Source organism: Girardinichthys multiradiatus, chromosome 4, assembly GCF_021462225.1.
Source record: "Girardinichthys multiradiatus isolate DD_20200921_A chromosome 4, DD_fGirMul_XY1, whole genome shotgun sequence".
In the NCBI taxonomy this organism is placed as follows: domain Eukaryota; kingdom Metazoa; phylum Chordata; class Actinopteri; order Cyprinodontiformes; family Goodeidae; genus Girardinichthys; species Girardinichthys multiradiatus.
Window position 1 is genome coordinate 33,438,800 of NC_061797.1, and position 26,400 is coordinate 33,465,199.

Here is a 26,400-nt window from a genome sequence, read left to right on the forward strand (position 1 = left end):
GTCTGCATTTGTATTTAGTATCCTTGATTGAATCCTTTGTAGAACCACGTTTGAGTGCAATTAAACCTGCAGGCCTTATGGGGTACACATAAAGACTGTTTTTATTTTCCATTTCAATTTCATTCAAGATTCAATAGAAATAGTCTGTGAACAATTTCACAATTCTGTTGGAAAGGAAACCTTGTTTTGCAGCCCCTAACAGTTCTTATTTTCTAGAATTGTTCTGTATTTAGCAACATCCATCTTCCAATTAACCCTTACTAGCCTTCCTGTCCCTGCAGAAGAAACGCATGCCCACAGCACCATGCTACCACTCCCATGTTTCACTGGAGGGTTCAGTTTCTAGATGTGCAAAGCTGAAAGAGACACACTCCAAAAGACTTGCAGCTGTAACTGCAGCAAAATGTGGTTCTACAAAGTGTTGACTCGTGGAGGTTTTCACTTCAAAGTTATGCACAACTTTTTGTTAATTTCTCACCACCAAAAACCAGATATGTGTGGCTGTAACAGAACACAATGTGTTCATGGAGTATGAACATAATGCTTCTTTGCATAACAAATGGCATCTGCAGTCATAACATATTTACTTCCTTCTACTTTTATATTGAGATATTATTTTATATTTCTTTTTACCTTGTCCCTGCAAAAGATTTTTAGAATTTTGTTTTTGAGCAGACCACCTAAGAGCAGTTCTCTCTCCCAAACAGAAGGGGGCGGATGTCTGTCTTTGCCGCGCCCAATCTCCCAGAAACGAGGCTGACAAAGAAGAACTGTACGGCTTACTTTCTCACTGTGGAAATGGCGCTTCGTGTTGTGAAAGCCTGAAGTCTGCTGAGGCTTTCGTTCCTGATATTTTTTAACACCTTGATGACTATTGGAATTATTGTATTTTGAGAACAATCGGATTATGACAGAGGAAGGAGAGATTCTTGGGGAAAAACAAAGCAACAGTGGCTCCGAAGCCTTCATCATTCTTGGACAGGTAGTGTAACGTTGATAGCAGTGCATCACGTTTTCTAGCCTAGCTAGTTCAGATGTAACACAACCCTACACTCCCCTTATGTTGGTTAAACATTTAGAAACGATTTGCAATAAAAGCATTACTGCGCCTTATTGAGACGGATTTACCCACGGTGTTGTCAGGAGCTACAAGCTATCTGTGCTCAGCCTGACGTTATATTTGAACTGCCTTAGCATGGCCACCAGAGTAAAAGCGGTTTAACTAAAGGAGTCAAGTTTTTGCAAGTGGCAAGGTAAAAAGTTACATCTGCTGTGATATCCATCGCGGCTATTGACCTATAAACCTAGCAATAATTAAGAGATGTGCTTTCTGGTTCCAAGTTAGCTGCGTTAGCAAGAGTAGCAACGGAGCCCAAGCTAGCCGTTTCAACTATCCCGACTTTCCTTAGAGCAGTCAATAACTATACTTGTCAGCTTCTTTTTCGCTTGCTGTAGCATAAATATAATCAGTTGTCACAATATAATGGGACTGCCAAACCCCCGCATACTGTTGGCTATCGTTGGGTCGTGTAGTTAAAGTTTTTACGATAAAGCTAATTGAACTAATCCCGTGTGACCTTGTATGCTAACAGCCGGCTAATGCAACTGAAGGAAGACCGAAAAACATGCTTAATCCTTTGTATAGGCCTTTAAATATTGACATTTCCAACCAGTCGGTAAAGTAGGCTACCTTTAACAGAATAATGCTGATATATATTTTTCTAAAAGGGTAAATGGCTAGTTTAGCTGCTCTTGGTGAAGTTAACCCAACGTCGGTAAGTATAGTCCGTGAGGCTAATTGTACTACAGGTGATGAAAGTTTTCCATAAGTATCGTTATGTACCGCTTTAATCTTGCTTCATATATCTTGACTTATAACATGTATGTTTATGTTAAATGCCATCACCCCCAGCAACCCAGGCTTTTACGAGTGCAATTGCTCGTGTTGTATCAATCCAACCGTGTCTTGTATAAACTATTTAGGTTTTTGGTCTGTCGGTAATGTGTGTTGCCCCATTAAAACTCAGAATGCCGCTTTTGTTGTTGTTTTAGTGTTTTTTTTTTTTTTACATTTATTTGTCCACATGTGCTGTCTAGCGTGTCTCTATGCCAGCTGGCTGGTTGCGCGGGAGTTCACTTGAATCCGCTGTCCCCCCCCCACCCCCCCAGCGGTCACAGAGGGCAGTGTTGTGTCAGTTTTAACACACTGTCTCTTACACTTATGTAGGAGACATTGTCTGGTTGGTTCAGCAGTTCAATAGCTAGACTTTAAGACTGTGAAAAAGTAAATAGAAGTAAACCAATAAAGGAAACACCAGACGAAAAAAAAACACACACTTGAAGCTTTGTTGTTCAGGACTGCTTCAAGGTTTTGAGTGGAGATGAACTAGTTGAAAGGCCAGAGGTCAGAATCATCCAATTTTGCCCAGAGCAGTGATTGGCAGACCCCTATTCATTAAGTAATGGGTAAAATACTAAGAACCAACATCATGTACTTTGATACACTTTTTGAGTTTAATAAAAATCAGATAAAGGTGAGGGACATACGCTGATGCATAAATTGGGATAATTCAGTTTACTGTTGAATTTACAACTACTATAAAGGAACCTGCAGCACATTTTGTCTCCTCTGTGTTTTTGCCTCTTGAGGAAGAAAATCTGAATCTTTCAAATTTGGAATGAGCAGGTTAGACCTCTCAATCAACGATTCTCCACTCTTTCTGAGAAAATCTTGTGGATCTTTCATCTGTTGAATTTATTGTTGTTTTTGTTTGAGCCACTTGCAGTAATTATGTATTTTACAGGCATAACAGAGGCACCTAAACCAAACCAAGAAACCTGCTTGATCTCTTCACAAACAGACTGGTGTGCAAGGAATCTATTTGAACTTATGTTTTTCAGGCACTTTGTCGTTAGTGGCCTGTCATGCAGACATATAACTCATTTCTGTTTCTTTTTGGGGAGTTTTTGAAAAACGGTAACACTCCAACAGACACAAAATATATTATTTTCCACAAACCTTTACCTGAAATGTTGCCATGATGTAGCTGGATCATCTCTGAAAAACTAGATGCATATATCAAGTCTGCTGTCAAGTCTTGTTCTTTTCTTTTAGAAAGGCTTCTCTAAAACATTGACACACCATACACCAAGCCAGGGTTTGGCAAGAACATGCAGTTTCCAAGAAACTTTGAAAAGAAAACCTGAGATTTTTTTGTTTAATAGATCACAGAATCCAAAGCTCATAGAGAACAAAGTCATGATGAGAGGTGCCAAAGATTTAAGAGAATTGTTGTATCAAGTTTTTCTTAAGTATCAATAAGATAAAAGCTGGACCCTGCAATTGCCTTATTAGTTATTCTTGTTGTTCTTTACTCTATCAGTTTACCAAAGCTCGCTGTTAGGCTGTACATGTGATAACAGATGTGCAGCAGCCTGCAGGGTTGTTGAGTAGGACCTAAGCTCAAGTTCAGGCCCAGTTGTCAGCGGCTGTGCTTCGAAACAAAGCACTCATTCGAGCTAAAAACTCAGCCGAACACATGGAGACCAAGTTGAGGTGTGTCCTCTAGATTTTCTTTTTTCTCTGCACTAGAGGCCTTTATTTTTGATAGTAGGCAGACAGGAAGGAGTGGCAAAGAGAAAGGGAGACATTCGGCAAAGGTCGCCGGGTCCGGGACTCGAACCCGGGACGGCTGCTTCGTGGACTATAGCCTCAATATGTGGTCCCTCGCTAACCCCTACACCACCAGTGCCACGCCTGTCCTCTAGATTTTAAGAATTATTGATGAATGTGTGTCTGGGTTGTGTGTAATCTAGATCATGTACAGTAAAATGCCTCTGAATCACAAATGTGTGGTCAGAAGAGCAATTGGTGCCTTATTTTTAAGGCACAAAAATAAGGTGAATAAAATCAAATTTCCTCTGCTTTTTTTGACACAGTGAACAATGCATGACTTGACTGCCCAAGTCACCAGCAGCCTGCTGCCCTTCTCAGGAGTGACTGTAGATGCTCTGGGTGAGGATGAGATCAGCCTGGACTGTGTTCTTCATGGCAAGTTCACTGTTGGTAAGAACGTTTATACAACATTATTACTAATTTATCATTTTCTGTTCTGTGCCAGCAAGAGTGTTGAAAATTGTTTGAATTATTTTATAAGAAATAAAACTAATATAATATTTTAGAACCGTCTTTCAGTTCATATTCCTTTGATTTATTTACCGCTTTAGGATGTATCTTATTGATATAATACATGGAAATCCAGCAGCTTAAAGAAATTCAGTCACAGTTTATATCAGACTATCAGACTAAGACAATACCGATGTTTATTCTTAATAACTGATTCTAAAGTCACATTCATAGAAAATACATGCTTAAATCTTTTTCTTTTTAATTTACAGAAAAAAACAACAATTTCTAGATTACATTCACCTAATTTACTGAATTGTTTCAGTTACCTTTAACGTAAATTATAACCGAGGTTATATTTCTTTATCTTCATACGAAGGTCAAAGCGGGTTGGCCTGGTTGGCCAGTGGACCCCATCTGGAGGTTGTCCACGCAGTGACAGGAGAGCGGCTGTCTGCACACTGTTTCAGTGGCGGCGGAGAGCATCCACCCATTGTCCTCACTGCCAGGGATTTCGGCTGGCTCAAACGGTCAGAGCTCAAGTTCACCCACCTCTTGCCTATCTCTTGTTTCTTTTCTGATAGGTGATCAATAGACCGATATCAGTTGTTTTAACATTTAAAGGTGCATTGTTCTGCAGCAGCGTATAAAATGTGGTCAATGTGGAGCTATCAGTGCTGAAAAAAGATGGGACGTTAAAAGTAGTAACCATACAGTGCAGAAATATTGTTGCAAGAAACTGAAAAAACATATGACCGAGTAAAATGTTTCTCTTTATAAAATACTTTTATTCTCTGTAGGAAGACAAATGTGTGTTCTGATCACGTTTAATTAAATTAAATTAAATTCAGTTCATTTATACAGCGCCAATTCACAACACATGTTGTCTCAAGGCACTTTACAACAGTCAGGTACATACATTCCAATTAATCCTAACCATTGAACAGTGCAGTCAGAGTTAGTTATTTATTCAAATTGGATAAAAAGTTTTTCTATCTAAGGAAACCCAGCAGATTGCATCCAGTCAGTGACTTGCAGCATTCACTCCTCCTGGATGAGCATGTAGAGACAGTGGACAGTGACTGGCATTGACTTTGCAGTAATCCCTCATACTGAGCATGCATGTAGTGACAGTGGAGAGGAAAAACTCCCTTTTAACAGGAAGAAACCTCCAGTAGAACCAGGCTCAGTGTGAACGGCCATCTGCCACGACCGACTGGGGGTTTGAGAGAACAGAGCAGAGACACAAAGAGAACAAAGAAGCACTGATCCAGGAGTCCTTTCTATGGGAAGGAAAAGTAAATGTTAATGGATGTAGCTCCTTTAGTCGTTTCACCTAGAAAGAAAGAACAGAAAAACTGAGCCAGTTTTCAAGGTTAGAGTCTGAAAGAGAGCACATAGTTTGTTACAGTTTGCACTTTTCTGTTGAGATGAGTTCAGACAAGTTAGTTTCTGACAGCAGAAAGAGTGACTGACTAGATATTTTCAGTTCTAGCTACAGCTTAGCAGATGTCCTGTTTAATTTCCTTCTGACTAGCAGTGGCAGTAAACAAAGTGGCTATATCTGTTTCTGCTCCGCGCATGTCCAGATCTCAAGTAAACAAGGTTGCGTACATGTAAACAGGATTTTTGCTGCTGATGCTTTATGCACTGATGACACACATGCAAATCAGCATAATATAGGTCCTTCTCAAAATATTAGCATATTGTGATAAAGTTCATTATTTTCCATAATGTCATGATGAAAATGTAACATTCATATATTTTAGATTCATTGCACACTAACTGAAATATTTCAGGTCTTTTATTGTCTTAATACAGATGATTTTGGCATACAGCTCATGAAAACCCAAAATTCCTATCTCACAAAATTAGCATATTTCATCCGACCAATAAAAGAAAAGTGTTTTTAAAACAAAAAACGTCAACCTTCAAATAATCATGTACAGTTATGCACTCAATACTTGGTCTGGAATCCTTTTGCAGAAATGACTGCTTCAATGCGGCGTGGCATGGAGGCAATCAGCCTGTGGCACTGCTGAGGTCTTATGGAGGCCCAGGATGCTTCGATAGCGGCCTTTAGCTCATCCAGAGTGTTGGGTCTTGAGTCTCTCAACGTTCTCTTCACAATATCCCACAGATTCTCTATGGGGTTCAGGTCAGGAGAGTTGGCAGGCCAATTGAGTACAGTGATACCATGGTCAGTAAACCATTTACCAGTGGTTTTGGCACTGTGAGCAGGTGCCAGGTCGTGCTGAAAAATGAAATCTTCATCTCCATAAAGCTTTTCAGCAGATGGAAGCATGAAGTGCTCCAAAATCTCCTGATAGCTAGCTGCATTGACCCTGCCCTTGATAAAACACAGTGGACCAACACCAGCAGCTGACACGGCACCCCAGACCATCACTGACTGTGGGTACTTGACACTGGACTTCTGGCATTTTGGCATTTCCTTCTCCCCAGTCTTCCTCCAGACTCTGGCACCTTGATTCCTGAATGACATGCAGAATTTGCTTTCATCCGAAAAAAGTACTTTGGACCACTGAGCAACAGTCCAGTGCTGCTTCTTTGTAGCCCAGGTCAGGCGCTTCTGCCGCTGTTTCTGGTTCAAAAGTGGCTTGACCTGGGGAATGCGGCACCTGTAGCCCATTTCCTGCACACGCCTGTGCACGGTGGCTCTGGATGTTTCTACTTCAGACTCAGTCCACTGCTTCCGCAGGTCCCCCAAGGTCTGGAATCGGCCCTTCTCCACAATCTTCCTCAGGGTCCGGTCACCTCTTCTCATTGTGCAGCGTTTTCTGCCACACATTTTCCTTCCCACAGACTTCCCACTGAGGTGCCTTGATACAGCACTCTGGGAACAGCCTATTCGTTCAGAAATTTCTTTCTGTGTCTTACCCTCTTGCTTGAGGGTGTCAATAGTGGCCTTCTGGACAGCAGTCAGGTCGGCAGTCTTACCCATGATTGGGGTTTTGAGTGATGAACCAGGCTGGGAGTTTTAAAGGCCTCAGGAATCTTTTGCAGGTGTTTAGAGTTAACTCGTTGATTCAGATGATTAGGTTCATAGCTCGTTTAGAGACCCTTTTAATGATATGCTAATTTTGTGAGATAGGAATTTTGGGTTTTCATGAGCTGTATGCCAAAATCATCCGTATTAAGACAATAAAAGACCTGAAATATTTCAGTTAGTGTGCAATGAATCTAAAATATATGAATGTTACATTTTCATCATGACATTATGGAAAATAATGAACTTTATCACAATATGCTAATATTTTGAGAAGGACCTGTACAGCAGGTGCATGTAGGTAAATGCAGAATTTAACTGTTTTTGTTATTACTTTTGCATTTCTCTCATGTATTTGGCATTGGTGGCAAAATAGGTACAGAAAATCTTGTCACATTTTGTTGCATTTTTATTTACGATAAAAGTGACATACGCATATAAAAAAAATTTCCGGCTATGAATCTTCAGTCACTCACAAAAACAAATACTTGTGCAAAAAATTGAAACCTCTGTTTTCAGAAAGGCAACTGCACCCTAACAATTACTATAAGTAGTGCAACTTTACTGCTAAGCAGATCACTGATTGGATTCAATTCTGTTTTGAAAGGTATGTGCAGCATTTATAGCTGATTTTATGGAAGTGACAGTGAAAACAGGAACGATCACAATCATACAGTCAGTTTCTGGGTTTTGCAGATAAAATTAGTTAGTGTATTATTATCACAGAATCATCATTTCTCACCATGAAGCTAAAGAATACCTAATTAGCCCGTCTGCACCGTTAACCCTGCCTTTTTCATTTACTACATTGAGTGTGAGAGTAGCGATGGAGACAGAGCCTGTTGCAGCCAAAATAATCTGTAGCTTGTGTGTGTCTAGTCACGGAAAGTGTTTATAGAGTAGAAAGAAATCACTGATAATAAGCAGAAGTTCTCAGTTTTCCATTTTAACGGGACCCTACTTCTGTGTGATTTTTAGTGATTATAAAAAGCCTTTGTCTTAAGTAACAAGACCTGCTACTCTTTTTATTTCAGACCTAACAAACCCACAAAAAATTGACAAAGGGATAAGATATTAGATGGTTTTTTATGTATTCAGCTTTGTACCATGATTATGGACAGATTCTTACGCTCAGATAGTAACAAATGCTTTTCTGTTTATATTTCCAGGTCTGGGCTGTTGGTTGGCTTGGAGGAAACCAGAGGCAGCGTTCTGTGTCTGTATGAGTTGGGACTGTCTAGAGTGGTGAAAGCTGTGGTTATACCAGGCAGGGTGAGTTTGTTACAAAATGGTTAGATTCTTTTACCTGTGAGACCATAAGTTGCAATATGCTTTTAGCTGACAACTTATGGTAAAGTTTTTATTCAACTACTAATAATTCAGACAAAAAGTGAAAACTGTGAAATTCTGGTCCAGAGAAGCTAGTTGTAAGCTAGTGGAGATGTACTTGCTGAGTCTGTCTTTATAAGAGAATTAATTTACAAAATGAGTAATCATTATTCAGCCTAAAGTATCTCACCTTCATATATTTGTCTTTTTTCTGCCTTCCAGATTACAGCTATTGAGCCTCTAGTGAGTTATGGTGGAGCAAGCACCTCCACCCAGCACCTGCACCAGAGTTTACGCTGGTTCTTCGGCATTGCTGCAGTAGCAACAGATCTTGGTCATGTCCTGCTTGTGGACCTCTGTCTTGATGATCTGTCCTGCAGCCAGTGTGAACTGGAGGCATCGGGTGAGAGGGGGCTGTGAAACATTTAAAGTTGAATTTGGATCTTATTTCTCCTTTTTTTTTTTTTTTTTTTTTATCTACCTTCTATGTTAACATTTGTGTGTTTGCAGACCTGCAGGTGGTGACCAAATCTCCAGCAGACATCCCCAGGCTCAGAGAGGTCAGCACCAGAGAGGGCAGACATCTCTGTCTGCAGCTGAACCCGCCCGGTAGCGTTGGTGTCACGGCCCTGCAGTACATCTCCAGAACCAACCAGCTGGCAGTGGGATTTTCTGATGGACACTTGCAGCTGTGGAACATGAAGACTCTGAAGAAGGAGTAAGTATCTGTGTTTTCTCTTTAACTTCTTTAAAGATATTTAAACCATGAAAAGCTCTTCCCCAGAAATATGGCACACTTTAATTATCTATTTATTACGAGTTATGCGACTTTAACCAATATTAGCAGGTTTTCCTCAATCCTGTATGGATATTTAAGGCAATGTGGTGCCTTCTGATTGGTCAAACAAACGTATTATTGTTCACTATTTATAAATGAAACTGTATTTATTATTATTTTGTTCATTTTCTGTAGATACCAGTCACAGTTGGAGGGTGGCAGGGTTCCTGTTCATGCTTTCGTCTTCCAGGAGCCAGAGAACGACCCCAGAAACTGCTGCTACCTCTGGGCTGTCCAGTCTTCTCAGGATCTGTAAGAGTTAGATTGTTCTCAGCTTATTTGGATTCTGTGCTGTTAACATTTCTAGTTTTAGACAAAGCGAACATGACTGCACACCCTTAATCCCACCTTCGTTCTTATTTTGACTGTTTTGTTTGACTCCCACACAGAGAGGGAGATCTGGTTTGCCTTCACCTGCTTCAGCTGGCCTTCAGAGAAAGAAAATGTTTGGCTTCTGGGAAGATCCTCTATGAGGTTTGTAGTTTATACCCTGAGATTTCAACTGTTCGAAAAAGCAAACCTTTTAAGGCCTAACAAATGCTTTGTACTGCATTTTCACCGTCTCCCATCTTCATGTTTCTCTCACACAGGGTCTTGAGTACTGCGAGGAACGTTACAGTCAGGATTTAAGTGGCACGTCTTTCCCTGTCAGGGCTCAGGCCACAAACACACGTCTGCTGAGCTGCCAGACGATCGAGAAATTCAGAGCCCATCCTGACAGGGACGACAGTATGAATGAAGGTTAGCAGCCCTCCTCGACGTTCCTTATGGAGGGGGTTTAATTTGCACGCTTTTACCATTTTTAGCACTTAACCATAACTTTTCTGTTGTTATGGTATATTTATCTGAGAACAAGTCATGCATTTTGGACTACAGCCTGCTGCCTTCTTTTCTGATTGACACATACAAACTGTTATTTTTTTCTTAACTTCCCAGTTGCATCCCCCGACACCAGTTTGTCTATCTTTTGCTGGCAAGTCAAGGCTTATGGTCAGGGAAGTCCCTCTACGTACATAGGGGTCTTTGACATCAATCGTTGGTACCATGCACAAATGCCTGACTCTCTGAGGTACAGTTTATGTTAATCTAGGATACTTTCATGTTAAGTACCAAAATGGTAGCAATGCTATATGCACGAGTTTAGGAAATTAGATGAGTTTTATTCTAACAGCTGATTGGTCACATCGACAGAACTGGGGAGTCTCTTCAGAATTGTCCCTACCTGGCAGTTTGGTCCCTGGACTTGGTGGTGCAGATGGTGTCTCCCCACACCTTCCTGGATGTGGTTGTACATGAACGCAGCCTGAGCAGGGGCCTGCCCTTCACCTGCCCCCCTCCAGAACAGTACTTTAACCCAACCACATATAACTTTGGTAGGTTAAGGTTTTGTATATGTTCCACAATATTTTTATATTCATTTTAAAACTGAAAGGAGTTAGTTTTAACTGCATGTCTGTAAGCTCTTTGTTTTGTTTCTGTTCCAGATGCTACATGCTTACTTACCACTGGAATTGTGCACTTAACTTGCTCTGGGTATCAAAAAGAGGCAAGTTTGTGGTGAATAACGTTTGAGTTTAACACTGATTTCCAGCTTCTTCCTGTCACACACCCATGTACCACCTTGGCAAGTCACTTAAACCCAAGTTACCCACCGATGTGCACATCGGTGTATGAATGTATGAGACTGGGTGACTGTGGCTCTAGAGTTAAGCACTTTGAGTGGCCAGTATGACTAGAAAAGTGCTGTATAAATTGTCATTTTACCATTTAGTTGCAATGTGGCAAAATGTGGAAAAGCCAAAGTAATATGATTGCATTTGCAAGGCAATAATACACATACTGTTAGATATTGTTCCTAAATCAGCATATGGTGGCTTGTTTAGAACTGTCCTGACCTACATGTAGGATCTTAGCAGAATTTAAAGTGGGCTTTAAGGTTGACCAGAACTTTCTCTTTGTCATGAAATCCAGACCTTAAGTTTTTTGAAGAAAGCTGCTCCTTGTTCCAGTGACATCATCTCCATCAGCTACTCCCACTGCCTTATGTCTGGCCTCCTCTCATCTCGCCTGTCAGACAGTCAGGCAACCAATCTCTCTCAGGTACAAGAAAAATAATTAAGAGAACAAAGTATATATTGTTTTTATGCTGAAGGCAAATCATGTCTGCTTCAATCCTCCTGTTGGTCCTCAGGAGGAACAGCTTGATGCCATCTTATCAACAGCAGTTGAGACCAGTTCCTTGGGATTGATTACTGGTTGCATTAAGCAGTGGACTGCTGAAGGTGAGGAGCAGGACAGGAATCAGTTTTTCTCTAGATTTCCTTATTGCACATTTGTTTAAAATGACCTGATAAAGGTAGTTCTTCTAGTTTTAAACTTGCAAACAAAGATAGATTATAGTGCATGTACTCCTACCTCTATCTTTACTGCTGAGTGTTTCTTCTGTTATTCGGTTGTTGTTTTTTCCTGAACAGAACAACCAGGATCAGCACTGAACCTGCGCTACATCCTGGATTGGGCTTGGAACAAAGTAGTCCAGACCAAAGAGGAGCTTGATGCCATCTGTATGTATTTATATAGTCTTAATAGACTTAAAAATCATAATCTGATTGGAAAGTGGAAGCAGTAGTAATAAATAAGTACATATTTAGATTTTTTGCAACATAAAATCTGTAGAAACCTTTGTTCTGTGACATGTTTGCATTATGTTTTATTTGAATAGAGTAGATATAAATGTTTGCAGAACCTGTTTTTGTATGGTTGCCAGACCAGTAACTACTTAAACTTCTGCAGGACCATGTAACAAAAACACACAAACTGCCTGATTGATATCAACACTTCATAATGTCAACATTTCAAAGGAGTCCATATTTCTCTGTATGTGTGTGTGTTTGGTCTCCAGGTGCCCCGTTGTTCAACAGCTCATCCAACTTCACTGACCCTCAGACCCTGCAGCTGCTGCAGCACACCCAGAAATTGCTCAGTAACCTCAGTGCCATCTTCCACTGCCTGCTCAATGAAGCTCAGGAGCTCACACAGCAAGGTACTGTACCCACACAAATTTCACAGCAACGGACGCGGCGCAGGTGGTGTAGGGGTTTAAGCACATGACCCATGTACAAGAGGCTTTGGTATTATCAGGAAGATTTGGGGAAAATAGTGAGGTCATTATGATGGTGCAAAAAAGAGTCACAAGGAAGAAGGGGGTTAGTCATAATCGACATCTTCATCATAATATTTAGTCATATTATCATTTCAGTATTTTGCAATATCTTGGTTTTTTTTTAATATCACTTTTATGAGGTTACTCATCAGACCCGTCTTTTTTTAGGTTTGGCAGGTCTAATGAACAAGAACATGGTGTCCTGTTTAATTTCCAAGTACGCTCAAGTGGTCCTCTGGTTCTGTCGCACCGGCTTACTCCCGGAGGGATCAGGTATGGAGATGCTCGCCCAAACTCAGAAAAGTTTCAAAAAAGTTATTAAAATAAATCCTGTTGTAAAAATATTTCTAATAGTTTCTTAAGAATTAGCGAATAAACTATAGTTTTTAAAGGGAATTAACTCTGCAACCTGAAGAATTGTGTTAGACTAATAGTTAACTGAAGATATTTTGTACTTCTGTTTTAGAATATTTCTAAAAGAAACTAAAAAAACAAATTTGCCGCTCTGTTCATTTGATAAACAAGTTGATTTGTGTAGAACAACCTGTTTTAATATTGTATTTGTCCCTGTACTCATTCATGGCGGACCTCTCCCACCAGATGAAGATGCTCTCCAGATCCCCAGGCCTTTCTTTACTCACTCAGTCATCAGTAACTACTACATCATTCGCAGGGAGGAATTGATCAGGTTGGCCAAGTGAGTGGTGAACTCCATCACACTTATAAACCAATCTGCCAGGGTTACCTTCTGGACTCTGTTCATATTTTTTATGTTTAAATGACAGGCATTTTATTCTCCAAGTACATTTCATGCAGGTTTCCTTTCTTCCCTGTTTTGTTTAAGGACCAAATGGTGTTCAGACTGCCTCATGATCGATGGTTTGGTTGGACAGTGCGGTGAACGTCTGACCAACCTGTGGAAAAGGGATGAAGGTGGAACGGGCCAGTACCCACCACCTACGCTGCATGTAAGGATATAAACTTGCGTATTTTTTATATTCTGTTTATGATGCATTATTCTCATGTGTTGTTGCAGAAACATATTTTGTAAAGAACTGTGCTTTATTTTGTGTGTCTATGATCCACAGGCCTTGCTTGATATCTACCTTCTAGACAACATTGATGAAACTGCCAAGCATGCTATTGTATCCTTAAGCTAATACCAGCTAGCTGCAGTGTCATGCTGCCTCAGCAGTTTTTCCTTTTAGCATGACTTTACTTTCTCTAAAACGTCATAATGTCAATATAAGAATTGATGAACTCCATCTCAGCCGTTCGAGCCTCCTTGACCTCTGGTTCCAGGTGATTTACCTGTTGTTGGATGTCATGTACTCCTTCCCCAATAAGGATGGAACATCAGTGGAGTCTTTTCCCACAGCTTTTGCCATCCCCATCGGACTGGTTAAACTGGTACAAGGACTCTGGTTACTGGATCATAATGACCACCAGGTAAAACTCAAACAAACATCTGGGCTTCATCATTTACCTGCAGATGGACAATGAGAAGACGCTAATCCTCTTGCTTTCACTGGATTTATTTATTAGCCAATACAATTTTCAACTTTATTGCTAACCAAACAATAGGCAGAAGTTGACACCTGAAGACATTTGCCCCTCCCCATTAGGCAGAAATAAATATGGTAATGTAAAAAACACAAACATGAATAAATAGCATTGAACAAATAAATAGTGTAAAAAATACAGAGGAAGAACCGAACAGACAGAAAATATTAAAACATACACATAAATAAATGAATTCAAAAAACAGTCATTGATAAATAAAGTTGAAAATTGTAATGTATAATAAATTGGTAATTGTTACAAAGGTGAATACATAAAGAAACTAATTAAATTAGATATAGACATTTATGTCTCACTGAATAATTTAATTACTGCCTACATTTATTTCTTTACTTTTTTTGTGTGTATTTAATTGAAATTCTCAATAAATGTTGCTTTTTTTATTGAGAATTTATTTATTTCTGTAGATATTCTTAGTTATGGCAGGATGAGTCCACCATATGGTTGGGGCTCCTTTTGCATAAATTACTGCATCAGCACAGCATGGCATTAACCTGTGGCCCTGCTGAGGTGTTCAGGCTGCTCATATTGCATCAGAGCATTGTTGGCTCTGATGTTTCTCATTCTACTCTTGGCTATAGTTTTTGGATTGTCTGGAGTTTATTGCAGGAAAGTTTGTATGTTTTGTGTTAAGTATTTTCTTGTTTGTCCTCAGAGCTCGTTTGATCTACTCCTACATCCAGCTGCTTCTCAGTTTCATTTCAAGTGGCAGCATGAGCGGGTCCTGCAGGCGTTGATGTGTCAGGGTCAGCAGTCAGTGGCGCTCCGTTACTTCCACGTTACAAAGCCTCTGATTACCTCCACCACCCAGGCCAGACTTTGCCTCTCTGTGCTGCTACACAACAGGTCAGTTAAGCTGGTGAGAGGTTTCTGGGCACCAAGCAATGGTTTAGTTTCATTTCACATGTGTCAATCCGCCGATGTCCTCTGCTTCCAGGTGTCTCATCGAGGCGTGGTGTTTACTTCGGCAGCACTCTAACCGCTTGAATATCACCGAGCTGCTGGGCTTCCTGTATGAGAGCTGCCAGGAGCTGGGCCTCATCAAAGAGCTGCTCAAACTGCCTCTGGGCCTCAATGAACAAGTAAATGGATCGGCGATGCATAATTAGTCTGAAACTTTATATTTTACTCAACTTTTTAAATAGTATTCGCTGTTTTAATCGTTTCCTTGTTGGTTTCAGAACTGTTTGGAAATGTTTCTCCAAGGCACAGGAGGTCTTCAAAACAGAGAACTGCTGATGGTTCATTACCTTCAACAGGCCAACTACATTCCTGCTCTGCAGCTCAACCAAACCCTCAAAATGAACTTGGTGGTATGTGGAGAAAAATGAATTCTCATTATTATCATATTATTTTGACATGTATGATCAGATTGTTTTTCAGAATTTACTGTACAAACGTTTGACCCAAAAAGTGTTAATTGTAATGCGTAGATTTATGTGGGGTGAGTGTAATACTGTGCTTCATTGTTTCTTTATTTGCAGAACGAGCGAGACCCAAAGCTTAAAGAGCGATCCAACACCAGAAACTCGATATTGGACCAGTACGGCAAAGTTTTACCCAGAGTGCAGAGAAAACTGGCGATGGAGCGAGTCAAGCCCTACCAACATCCCTCTACCGTTCACAAAGAAGGTAACGGCTCTTCTCTGTGGACACATGGTTTCGCTGTGCTGTTTTGGACCTCCCTTGGAGAACCTTTACGTATGTACTCCCGAGTAAATAGTTGTTTTTACTTATTTTAATGTCATATCTGCAATCCATTCTCTAGTTTCTCGACCACAGCCGCTGTCTACTATTACCAAACGTCCTGCCAATGAGAAGGTGATGTCCAGAGCTGGATTCATCAACAGCGTTTTCACCAAGATCGAGGAGGTGTGTCGAGGCAGAGAAGTGTCACCGCAGTCCTCGCCAGCAAAGACGTGAGAACTTAATGCATAAATTGCATCTCAATGTTAAAAGTCATCTACAGTATTTAAATATATTTAAGTGTAATGAGACAAATCCATATTTTACCCAGATCAAAAGCAGCGGATGTTCAGGGCTCCAGTTCTAGGCTGTCCGCCCTAGCTTTTCCTGATCCCTTCCTAGGAACTCCCATCACCATGACCTCCAAACGAAAGTCAAGGTACTCTCAGGAGAACTACTGGCATGCTGCTGTGTTTCAGTATTTCTGGAGATAGTCCTTGGTCTCTTTTTATCTTTGTAAACTGCTTCTACAATGCACAAGACATGTCTCTATAAGAACTGACACATATTAACCCTGGGGTTTTTTTATTTGTTGTTTTTGACTCTGTTTTTAGTTATAGACATACATTTAGTGCACGCACGGAAACACTTGCCTTTCGCGTATAAGGTTTTGCTGAACCAACCATTTTAAATGATGCAGAATAGTGAAACATGGATTCATCTTCTTTAATGTGTCTCAGACTGATTGACCTGGTGGTCCACCCCTCCTGTGAGACTCCTCAGCCTCTCCTCAGTCCTTCCAGACCTCCAAGCTCCTGGGTTTCTCCTAAGAGCATCAGAAGAGCTCCTGAGCTCAGTTTGCTGCAAACGCCACAGATCGTCAAAGTGAGTACTTAAATGTAGACTAAATTTCCCTTTTTTAAATATCTGAAAAGCAAATCAGTTTCACTATTTCACCACTTAATCATATATTTAACACTTTAATGTGCAAAGTTTTTGGTTATCATTATTCTGTAAAAGGAATAAATGCAAATCTTGGAAAAAAAACTGCTTTTAAAAAAATAGCTTTTAAAGAGTTGTTAGGGGCTTCTGTGGCACGGTAACTTCACACTTATTTTTGCTCTGTTCCTTCCCAGCGGGCTCGGGCCTTGGCTGCTTCTGGCCCAGTCTTTTCAGCTTTCACCCCCCAATCCATCCTGCGAAGCAGCTTGAGACCTACACCCGTTGCTACTCCGTCTGCCTCTCCAGGGCGCTCCATCACCCCCCCACTGCGCAGCAAAGAGAGCCGCATCACCTTCATTGAAGAAGCAGAGATCGTTGAAACAGAGAAGGGGATCCGGTGGATCAACGGGGTAAACTCCTGATGAGATCAATATTGTGGCTCGGTGTCATTTTACTGGATCTCTTGATTATTTTGTGGATGTAGCTTTTTTATCTGCAAGTTGTCTTTGTATTCATCTGTAGATGGCAGCAGACAGTGAGCTCAGCCAGCTAAGCAGAGGCTCCAAAGCCACACACAAGACATGGTCTTCGCTGCCTGCTGAGGAGGAAGATGAGGAGGAGGAAGGACAACATCCTCATGTAAAGTTCCTACCTCCAGAAGGCGGTGTTCCCTCACCGCAGCTTAGGTACTCTGAGAGTAAGCTAGCGCCCGCCCAGGAAGTAGCTGCAGCAGCAAACCCATCAGCTGGAGGTCAGACACATGTCAACGTGAACTTTGACACCAGCCAGACATCTGTTCTGTCAACAGACACCAGTCTAGAGTACTATGATGCTACTCTCTCAGAAGACCCCAAAGGAGCACGGGGACCAATGGTTGCAGAGGATGATGACGATGATGTAGTGACACTGAACATCAAGCCTGTGACTGAAAACGAACCAGAACAAAGGTCTGACATTACCATAGAGCAAAGCTTTAACCTCCCATCAGAGGATGCAGATAAGGAAGAGGAGTTTCTGAAGGAAGCAGAGCCCTGTGAGGAAGTCACTGAGGGTGCTTCTGATCAGAAGGTATATGAGGAGGAGAGAGCTGAATCTAAACGAGAAGAGTATCTGAACCTTGTCTCAGTGAGCAAACAGGACGATATTGCAAGTCCTGACCAAGAGGAGCGATCTCCTCTCCAGGAAGGTAGGTTACTGTTGTTCTAATTAATGTCTTTACTCTAAAAACAAGAAGGTTGGAAGCTTAACACAAAGCCTGGACCAAAATCATTTGGAGTTGATATTCTTTTAATAAGAAAATAATCTGGATAACTTAACGTTTCTCCACTCTTCTTTAACAAGTTCTCTGGTCCGTTTCACTTGGTGCAGTTGTTAACCAGCTACCTGAGAGCTCAGACACTGAGATCAGATCTGAGGAGCAGCAGGTGAAAGGTGAAGAACTAAACGTTCAGTGGGAAGCACCTGAGTTGAACCTTGAGCAACCCAAACCATCTGAAGAAGGTAAAGCCACAAACCAAGCAGCACAGGATCAGCTGCAGACCGCAGGTAAGCTCTTACATTTCTAAAGGACCTACACAGATGTGGTTGACCATTTTCATAACCTGAAATTAATCATTTAAACCTCATAGAAATGTGTTTTAATACTGAACTGGTGTGCTCTTCAGAAAGTGCACTGATCGTTTTTGTCGTTTCCCCTTAGACCTGACCGACTTTGTGCAGCAGCACCTGTTTGGTGAGGACCTGTCACTTTCTCTCAGCCGCTCAGCAATCCACAACGCCTCACTGAGCCAGACTTCCTTAAACAGGTGTGTGCTTCTCCTAAAACACAGACACTACTGTTCAAAAACACAAGAATGCAAGTGTATTTAAAACAATTAGGGTGTCTTTGAAAAGTAAATGTATTTCAGAGATGTTTTTTCAAAGTGAAACTCGTAGAAATATTACACAGGGATATATTTCAAGTGTTTATTTCAGGTAATTTAATGGTTATAGCTTCCAACTAATGAAAACCCTAAATTCAGTTCCTGAGGAAGTTTTAAATATTGCATAAAAAAGATTTTGTACACAGAAATGTCAGCCTACTGAAATATATGTACATGTACTATACAGTATATTCACTTGGTACTCTGTGTGGCTTAGGGCTGCGCCATATTTAAACGTTTTGCTATGGCAGTAATACTGGTAAATAATGTGATGACAATATCAGTTGCAATATATGCATATTTTCTTCTTTCCTCTTTTTTTCATCTGTTCTTCCATCACTCTGTCCTTCAGCATTTTTGGCACTGTCATTTGTGTCCAGTGTGAATGTCTGCTGCCCTGAGACGCTGTTCAACTGGTTAGACATTGTTAGCCAAGAGTTTTGCACTTCAGACAGTCCTTTGCAATATAATTATTGCACACAGTCATATTGCAGTAACAATATTTTTGCAGTATTTTGTGCAGCCCTAATGCATTTACTGCATCAGTGCAGCGTAGCATGCAGGTGATTGGCCAGTTGCTCTGCTGAGGTGTTAAGGAAGCTCAGGTTGCTTAGAAAGCAGCTTTTGGCTTGTCTGAGGTGCTCACAGTCTTATCTTTTTCTTTACAATGCTTCATAGATTCGAGTATAGTGGTCATCACAGTGGACCATGGTCATTAAAGCACCTACTGGTACATTAGCCAGTGTAAGCAGGAAAATGTGCTGGATACGTCTGTGCTTTTGAATCCCTGATTCCCCCACAATCCATGTTTTCTGAATCGCCCCTAAATTCTTAAATAAACCTTTCTTCCCAGAACCCCCAAGTGAACACCCAGCTTCTTTAGCAATGGCGTTCTGTAGCTCATCCTCCTGCTGGACTGTCAAAGGCAGCATTTTTTTTTTTTCCACTATTATTGAGATCACAGCATAAAATTTAATTTTTGAATTTTCCATTAAATGTTCTCATTTTATGAAAAACTGAATCTTGATTTTCATTAGCTGGAAGCCACACTCATCTAAATTAAATTGATTAAACTCTTATAATTTTCTGTGCAAGTAATCTATACAAGTTGCACTTCTGGAATGAATTTACTGAAATAAATCAACTTTTCAAAGATGTAGTAATTTATGTACCTGTATTCCTAGAGGAACATTTTTTTTTATCCTGAATTGTAGCCCCTGTTTAGATTAATAATTTTAGAAATTAAACACTTTGTAATGAGCAGGCATTCTTTGTGATTTGTGGTGCTTTTGATTCGCATAAAAAAAATCTTGAGATTCGTAAATATGTTTCCAATATGTTTTTGACATGTTTAAAATGGCTGCCATCTTCCTTTGCAGTGAGTTATTGGGGGAGGTTGAAGAGGAGGAGCAGCCGCCAGCTGTAGATCCCTCAGCGTTCACAACACAGAAATCCACCGTTTCTGAGAGCTCCTCAGAGCCGACAGGCACCGACTCCCACTGTGAGGAAGAGTACATACCCTCACACATTTACAGTTGTTCTGGTATTCTTGTTAAATACGCAGATTTTTCTGTTTGTGCTCTCCTAGCTGTGGTGAGTGTGAACGATAGCGAAGAATTGTCCAGCTCTGCATCTGAGGATGAAGGCGGAGAAGAAGAGGAGGAGTCATCTAATCAAGCTGAGGAGGAGGAGGGAGAAGATGAAGAAGAGGAGGAAGACGAAGTGGAAGACTCCGGTAGTGAGGTGGAGATCATCGATGAGGTTCAGGGTAATGGGAGGCTGCCACCACTCCAACCCAGTTCAGCCTTCATGCAGCAGGAGCACGCTCACTTCCTGCAGGAACTTTCAGAGCAGCAGGCGGCTGAGTTCTCTCTGATCACACCTGGTGCAGAGTTGAAGGTAACGATTGGTGACCTGAAACATTTCTAGATCACATTAAATTCAAATAAAATCTGCCTCTCTCCTACTGTAGGCATACAATTTGATCATTTTAATCAATTGGAATAAGCAGGCTTTTTTTTTTATGTCTTTGCAGATGGAGGAAGATATAGAAAGCGAGGTTGTGATGGTGAGACTCGGCGGACATGACGGAGGGATGGTTCCAGACACAGAGCAGAGATCACCATACATGGAGCTCAAACCTTCCACCACTCTGCTGGTTCCCTTCGAGTTCATGGAAGGACAGCAAGACCTGGTAGACGGCGCTCACTTCGCTCTTCCTGAGCTTCAGCCGAGCGTTGTGGCCGATGAGCAGCAGCCTGAAACTCACACCGGCTTCACACTGATGCTGGACACGGATGAGGATGGAGTTACAGAGGCGCTGGCTGCTGGGAATGATCTGCAGATGTCTGAGCTTCCTGCCCAGCCTCAGATACAAAGTGAAAATCTTTTGGATAAATGCGACGTTATTACTTTGAACACAGATAACATAGAAGAAGCTGCTCAAGAAGAAGAAAGAAAAGAGTTCGAGAACTTGGATCAGAATGATGTATATGTAGTGGGGGAGGAAGAGCCTGGAAATGACCAGGCAGATCTGCAGACTGAATTTACTGCAGCAAAGCAGGAGACGGATGACTCTGCAGAGCAGAAAGATTTAAAATTGGAAGAAATTAGAATATTTTCTGAAGATGAGGAATCTGCTGCTGTATCGGTTCCAGGAGAACCTCTAGCTGCTGTAAATGACACAGACTCCACAGCAAAAACAGAAGCTGTTGAAGAGGAGGTGTCAAAAGAGGACAAAACAATGCCTGCTGAGGAGGTGCCGCTGCCTGAGGGGAACGGGTCTGTAGATACAGAGATGGGAAAAACCGAGTCTGCTGTGGAGGACAAGAAACATGACCACATAACATCATCAGAGACCGAAGCTAGATCTGAGGAGGAAACAGAGGAGAAACCCAGGAGAATACTGAGGCATAGAAATGTTAAAGAGGAACTGGGGGAGCAGGTTGTGAGTTCAGATAGTCAAACTGAGAAACAAACCGTGGCCTCTCAGAGAAAGAAAGCTCCCTCTACTCCAACACGGAGGATGACAAGAGGAAGGAACGTTACTTTTATCTCTCCTCTTCCTCAGGCAGCAGACGAGAGAGAGCAGGATGGAAACACAGAGTTTGATAAACAGAGCATTGCTGTTCCTGCTACAGCAACTCGTACTTCTAGAAAAGGTCAACCGCTCCAAACCGCCACACCTCGTAGAAGTACTCGCAAAACTCAGCCGGAACTTTCTAAAGAGGAGGCTGAAGGCATGGATAATGAGATTTCACTTGCTTCAACCTCTAAAACGCCTTCGCCAGGCAGACGTTCGCATAGAGCCACTGCAACAAGAACCAGCATCAAAGACAAATCTCTGACCACAGAGGTAGAAATCAAAGAAGACAGCCAAGAGGATGAGGTTGTGAAAACAACAAGGAGTCGCAGAACCAGCTCCAAGACTGAAACTCCTTCCAAAAGCAGCACGACTCAGACAGGCACTCCCAGGAGGTCTAGCAGAAAGATGGTGAATACCGGCGAGGTAGAGCCGACACCTCTGGAGGCGGTCAAAGAAGAGAATAAAGAGGAGCCTGTTGTCCCTCCTGTGAAACGCAGCTCCAGAAAGATGAGACCAGAGGTCCTGCCAGCAGTGTTTGAAGAAGATGAGAAAAAGCAGCAACTTTCCAGCCCTGGGAGGACAACTCGACAGTTTAGCCTGAATGTGTATCCACAAGTAAGGATTCAACCTTAGATAAAACAGGAAAACCTTTGACACCTTCAGACAGTCTATGTTTCTATTATCATTTTCATCTCATCATTTTCTCCATCTCTTACATCATATAACATTTAAAATCCATAGGTCAAACTGGTTGCTGTGTCCCTTCCTCAGAACAACAGCAAGAAGAGAGAAGCAGCTGCTCCAGAAAACTCGAAAGAAGGCAACGATCTCTCTGATTCTGATCCCAGTAAGAGCGCTGGCCAGTCAAACTCGCGTCGCCTTACGAGAAGCAGACTCTGGGACCACCCCGAGGAAGATCTGCCCCTGCTGGACTCACCATTAGAGGTGGATTCTGAAACTCCTGTTGCAGATGCCCTCATCAAGAGACTGAAGGATGAGGAGGAGAAACGGGAAGGTACGGACGAGGCTGTTTAACTTAACATGTCTGTCACAGTCTAATTACTAGTTAGAGTTTGAAAGTAATGTTTTGGTTGTAAGATTCAAGACCAAAATATATATCTGTATGTAAATATGTGACCTTGTGAATACAGGTGGTATCATAATAAAGGTGGAGAGAACCAGGAAAAAGAGCACAAAACCATCAGTGGAGCAGGTTTCATGTCAGCCTCCTGTAACAGACGTGGTAGCTGAACCTGCAGAAAACGAGTCCATTCCAGGAGGACACTCATTCATCTACTCGCCCTCCCGACAGCGACAAACAAGAGGTGAGCCGACTCCCTGCTGGTTTGTATTCCTCCACCCATCCACGGAGGTTTTAACCTTGTACTGTTCCTGTGTTTCAGCTCGTACAGCAGACTCTCCTGATCCAAGTGAGGACTTGGAGGCTCCAGTCACACGCAGCCGGAGTAGTGTCAAAGGTGCTTCTGTTCAGGTAGGAGCTTCGGTTTAATCAGCATCACTCTCAGTGGTGAAAGATGAACTTGTTTATTTAGGATTCTGGACCGATTGTATTTTATTTAATCTCAAATCATGATGCTGCCGCCTCCATGTTTCATTCATGGTGCAGGTGTGTTCAGGTTTTTGTGCAATGTTAGCTTTCTGCCACACAAACCGTTCTTCAGTTGTGGTGTCAGCTGATCAGAGCACCTTCGTCCACATGTTTGCTGTGTCCCCTACATGGCTTTTAGCACACTGTAAACGGGAACTCATTGCTTTGGCACAGAAAGGTCAGATGTGTTTGTTGCATAACTGGTAGTTGTCCTGTCAATAGATTCTCCCACCCGAGCTCTGGATTGCTGCTGCTTCTCCAGAGTTACCATGAGCCTCTTGGCTGCGTCTGTAATTAGTCAGTTCAGGTGGAGAGCTATGTCTTGGTTAGTTTCAGTTCTGCCATACTCTTTCCATTATCAGAAGATGGACTAAACAGTGCTTCAAGAGATAGTTGGTCGGAATATTGTTTTATAACCTTTAAACTGAACTGTCAGCTGTGTACCTTGGTGTCCGTGATGCTGTTTGTTCACTATTGTTCTCTAACAAACCTCTGAAAATGGCTGCATTTAATCCGAGATTAAAACAGTTTGAGTAAGGGTTTTATTTAGGGTATTAGAGTAAAGATCCGTTGTGGTGAAGAGAGAGCTGAGCCGAAAAGCGAAGCTCTCAATTTACCGGTCGGTCTACGTTCCTACCCTCACCTATGGCCATGAACTTTGGGGTCATGACCAAAAGAACGAGATCCCGGATACAAGCGGCTGAAATGAGCTTCCTCTGTAGGGTGGCCGGGCACTCCCTTAGAGATAGGGTGAGGAGCTCGGCCATCCGGGAGGAGCTCAGAGTAGAGCCGCTGCTCCTCCACATCAAGAGGAGCCAGTTGAGGTGGCTCGGGCATCTATACCGGATGCCTCCTGGACGCCTTCCTCAGGAGGTGTTCCAGGCACGTCCCACCGGGAGGAGGCCCAGGGGACGGCCCAGGACACGCTGGAGGGACTATGTCTCTCGGCTGGCCTGGGAACACCTTGGGCTCCCCCTGGAGGAACTGGAGGAGGTGTCTGGAGAGAGGGACATCTGGGAGTCTGCTGCCCCCGCGACCCGGTCCCGGATAAGCGGAAGACGACAAGTACGAGTAAAGGGGGGCAAATGCATGTGTATTTGGAGAAAAAAATTGAAAATAATTTAATGATTTCCTTCCACTTCAGACTTATGTACTACTTTGTCTTGGCCTGTCAATAAAATACATTGAATTTTATGATTTACGTAACAAAATCTGGAAAGGTTGAAGGGGTTTGAATACTTTTGCAAATAGTTTATCTTGTTTTTTATTTTCCTTTTAGGATAAAGTTTCTTCAAAAGAGCATCGCATTGAAGTGGAGAAAACATCTAAAACCAGAAAAACAAGCAAAAACACAGCCAAGTAAGAACTGTTTTAAAACCAGAGCTTCCCACTAAATCCTCTAGCAAAAAAAAAACAAAACTGCAGGCTACATTTTTATTTATTATGAAGTTGCATAAATTTAAATGTTTGACCGCTATCCTTTAAAGAATGAAAACTAATAAAAAGGTCCTCGCTTTTCTCCCGTCTTTCTTCTCAGATCCAGAGCTGCTTCAGCGTCTGTTCAGATCGCAGAGGTGGAACTGGTCTCACCTCTGCCCAGTCCGACTCCAACTGATCTGCTCCCGCGAGCACTGAAGAGGATTACAGACGGAGAGGTCCCGACCTCCACCAGGAACCTTCGGCGCAAACGCATAATGGAAACGGTTTTCTCAAAACCCGTCACCAGAAGGAGGAAACTTTGAGGAGCCTGGAGGTGGTAGTAACCAGTGAACCTCAGAGGGCCATTTGGTTCAAATCGTCATGAGCTGTCAAAAAAGAACGGCCTGAACTGACGATTGTTCTTCTTGAAATGCCTCGTAGTGCTGCAGTTTCTCTAAAAACTTTCTCTGCTGAGAGCAAAATGAAAGCCGTGGAGGTGGGATGGTTTATTTCTGGGACAAAACACAACAGATTCAGTGTGAAGGAGGGTTTATTTTTGGAGTTTACATTTCCTTCTCATGCAGACTTGATTTCACTTGATAAACGGCCATTTTGTTTGGCATCGTCAGCTTGAGCTCTGGACACAGAACGGCACAAAGAAAAGCAATAAATGTGGGTTTTTTGAGGCTCCCAATGATAAACTGAACCGATCTCATGAAGAGGTTTTATTCACATTCTGTTATTTTAAGGTTTTCTTTTCTTGTTGCTGTTTACTTTTAAAAATTAAAGGTCTGTTTTTCTGTTCAAGAGAAAAAAGGCAACAGTCTGGTAGGGATCTATTTCTACTGCTAGATTTGTATATAGTCATTTGTTATGTTCCAAATAAAGTTAATAATTAAATCCTAAGGAATTAAGTTTATTTTGAATTTGAAGTGTCTTGAATGCATTTGATGATCACATCAGATTGCCTTTGCCAAAGTCTTAAAATCAAAATAGATTTTAGAGAATTTTGTGTGGAAAACTGCTGCTGTCAGCAGATCTGGGAGAGATGTAAAGGAGAAAAAGTGCACAACAATTTGCAGATGTAAAAGTAGCTTGGGGTTTGATTAATGCAATTTATGGCAACAAGTATCTGATTCAGACTATTTTCTGATGAATGTATGTAGAATGTCTTATTTTTGATGACTGCTCTTTGATAAATACGACTAAACTTGAAAAAACTCCAGTCTTTTTGGTGTCAGTCTCATTTTCTCTTTACAGTCTTGAGTGCAGGTGTGACATCCAAGACAACCAGTGCATGCATGAGAAACAGAGTAAAAAAAGATGACTAGACCTGACATTTCTGCACAGAACGCAGAAATTTTAGTGTATTTTTTAAGTGATCCCATCTAATACCTTTACAGTCCTTTAAGCATGTTTGCTACTGTCGGTTTTTATTTGTCCAGCTCTTAATAAGCAGGAGTTGCACCAAAGTTCTGTAAAACAATGAAATAAAATTATCATGAGAAAGGGAGACACCTGCTGGTCATTTTGTGCAATTATTTGGTTGGCGTTCATGATGGAAAGTATGTCAAACAAAACGGCTTGACAACTTATTTTATGGGTTAATACTATAATACTTAAATAGCATATTTATGAATATAACATTTGTTACAAATTGTTTTTATACCGTATTGTTTTTGTTTGTTTCCTA

At 41.6% G+C, this 26,400-nt stretch overlaps 1 protein-coding gene across 2 annotated transcripts; it reads left to right on the top strand.

Moving 5' to 3' along the window:
* Positions 1-731: 731 nt before the first annotated feature.
* ahctf1 (AT hook containing transcription factor 1) lies at positions 732-26,220 on the top strand. Of its 2 annotated transcripts, none has more exons than XM_047362404.1 (40): positions 732-982; positions 3,940-4,066; positions 4,506-4,656; positions 8,303-8,405; positions 8,685-8,865; positions 8,973-9,180; positions 9,436-9,552; positions 9,690-9,774; positions 9,891-10,041; positions 10,237-10,369; positions 10,492-10,673; positions 10,785-10,846; positions 11,272-11,400; positions 11,492-11,582; positions 11,775-11,864; positions 12,203-12,343; positions 12,632-12,736; positions 13,064-13,160; positions 13,308-13,431; positions 13,552-13,608; positions 13,766-13,912; positions 14,700-14,890; positions 14,982-15,126; positions 15,226-15,357; positions 15,529-15,676; positions 15,813-15,963; positions 16,062-16,169; positions 16,471-16,615; positions 16,867-17,082; positions 17,195-17,858; positions 18,041-18,217; positions 18,372-18,477; positions 19,974-20,095; positions 20,183-20,493; positions 20,630-22,294; positions 22,421-22,694; positions 22,831-23,004; positions 23,083-23,171; positions 24,568-24,647; positions 24,826-26,220. In XM_047362404.1, the coding sequence occupies exons 2-40, from the start codon at positions 3,946-3,948 to the stop codon at positions 25,028-25,030; spliced, it is 7,578 nt and encodes a 2,525-aa protein (XP_047218360.1). In that variant the 5' UTR covers positions 732-982; positions 3,940-3,945; the 3' UTR covers positions 25,031-26,220. The 2 variants fall into 2 exon arrangements, with proteins under 2 accessions (XP_047218360.1, XP_047218362.1); XM_047362406.1 differs by having other exon boundaries at positions 22,451-22,694.
* Positions 26,221-26,400: the final 180 nt, after the last annotated feature.